Raw genomic sequence first — 2095 nt, 5'->3', positions numbered from 1 at the left:
TGTTATAGGCTTGATTATTCTTATTCTCAGTATTTATTACATTACGGTCTTAATAAAATCATTTATTATTAAAATATGTATAATTACTCAGTATTTATACATATTTTATTATATATTTACAGATGAAGATGAAGCTGCTTGAAAAACTGAAGGATAGAATGGATAAAAATAACATATTAAAAATGTCAGACATGGAAATTCAATTTTGCGCAAACAATGATGATGCGCACTCACCATCTGCTAAGTTTCTCCCTATTATGATGCATATGTGTCCGCCTAATTTCTCAACTGTAGATTATTTTGAAGTAAATTCTCTTTTAAACATTAACAGTGATTGTACATATTTAGAGATTCACTTAAGCACAAAGCGCTACATGTAATTTAAAGTTTAAAAAAATAATTTTTATTATTTTTATCATATTTTCATAAATTCATATAAATTCAAAATTTATTTTCACAGAATCTGTGTACAAAAGAATTGGGCCGCTTAGTGATATATGCCGATATCTTGACATCATCTATGCATGCAAGTAACGCCCGATTACAACACGGACTGGCAGTTATTCCACGGCAACAAATATATGGACGAGGTATTATTTTTCAGTTTTTATTATATGCAGAAATAGTATAATGATTGCGTTATTTTCAGGGCGATATAATAATAAATGGCTCAGTCCAAATGGTTGTGCTATGTTTACTTTACAAGTACACATTTCTATAATGTCGAGTCTCGGTCGTTATGTCTCGCTTCTTCAACATGTTGCTGCTGTAGCACTTGTATCAGCTGTAAGATCTATTAAAGGATATGAGGTATTTTTATATTTTCCTATTATAAATTATAATTTTAATCTCTATAAAAAAATATAGTATATATAAAAAATATAGTAGATACATATAATACGAAAATTAATAATATATTGATAATTAATATTAATTAATTTATTGCAGGATATTAATCTCAGAATAAAATGGCCTAATGACATATATATAGGTAACTCAATTAAAATTGGTGGTATAATCGTTTCTACGCGATCGGAAGATGTTGGAGCAAAGTACATTTGCAATATTTGTAATTATCATAAATATAAACTATGAAATTTATGATAATTTAATCTATTTAAAACAATTAATATATATTTTAGGTGCTGGTGTAAATCTTTCCAATAATAAACCCACAACTTGCATCAATGATGCAATTCTGCAATATAATCAAAAATATGGTACAAAATTGGAAATGTTGTCTCATGAAAAGTACTTGGCATTGATATTCAATGAAATGGAAACTTTATTAGATATTCTACAGAACGGCAACACAGAACACTTCTATCAACTCTATTACAAATATTGGTTGCACACGTAAAGTCGTACCTTAAATAATTTTTTACTTTGTTAAAGTTAATATAATTTTACATTATTCATATATACATACATATATACATATATATATTTTTAGGAATGCAAATGTGATGGTAACGAGAATAAATGGAAGAAGAGAAAGTGTCACAATCTTGGGTATCGATGATTATGGATATCTGTTGGTGCAAGGAAAAAAAGGCTTATTTTCTGTACAATCAGATGGAAATAGTTATGATCTTTTCAAGGGGCTAATAGTACCAAAATAAAGAATTATATGTTCGTTAATTGTTACCGCGAATTATATCTACATGTTAAAATGTGATAATAAATATATGTATATATATATATAAAACGTACAGTTTTATATCTCTATTCGTACACATCATATATTACATACATATATATATGTACATATATAATACGAAGTATTATATATGTATTTATGAATGTGTACACGTATTTGTAATATAGAACAAAAAATTATATATAAACATATATAAATATATATATATATATATATATATATATATATATACACAGGGTGTCCCGTAAGTTTTGACCAATCGCTCTTGTGTAGAGCGGACCGAATCGAAAAGTCCTCTACTATTTTGCAATTTTCGCAATTAACAAGATATTAATTACTAAAAATTGCCAAATATTGGTCTTGAATAATTTTTTATTCAAATACTTTACAGAAAAATTGCAAGAGATAAAAATCATTAATTTTCTTCTCATAAAG

General features: G+C 26.5%; 1 protein-coding gene across 4 annotated transcripts in view; it reads left to right on the top strand.

Moving 5' to 3' along the window:
• The window catches only part of LOC108688049 (biotin--protein ligase), a 6157-nt gene extending 4468 nt beyond the window's left edge, over positions 1-1689 (top strand). For all 4 annotated transcript variants that reach the window (XM_018194135.1, XM_018194153.1, XM_018194146.1 and 1 more), the window contains 6 exons: positions 123-305; positions 461-590; positions 650-810; positions 949-1069; positions 1143-1356; positions 1454-1689. In XM_018194135.1, the coding sequence (XP_018049624.1) occupies positions 123-305; positions 461-590; positions 650-810; positions 949-1069; positions 1143-1356; positions 1454-1622 (978 nt within the window). In that variant the 3' untranslated portion in view covers positions 1623-1689. The remainder of the gene's footprint in view (positions 1-122; positions 306-460; positions 591-649; positions 811-948; positions 1070-1142; positions 1357-1453) is intronic.
• The last annotated feature ends 406 nt before the right edge of the window (positions 1690-2095 follow it).

This window comes from Atta colombica, unplaced genomic scaffold (genome assembly GCF_001594045.1).
Source record: "Atta colombica isolate Treedump-2 unplaced genomic scaffold, Acol1.0 scaffold102, whole genome shotgun sequence".
Classification (NCBI taxonomy): Eukaryota; Metazoa; Arthropoda; class Insecta; order Hymenoptera; family Formicidae; genus Atta; species Atta colombica.
Note: the sequence above shows the minus strand (reverse complement) of the source record. Positions and strands in the feature narration are given on the sequence as shown.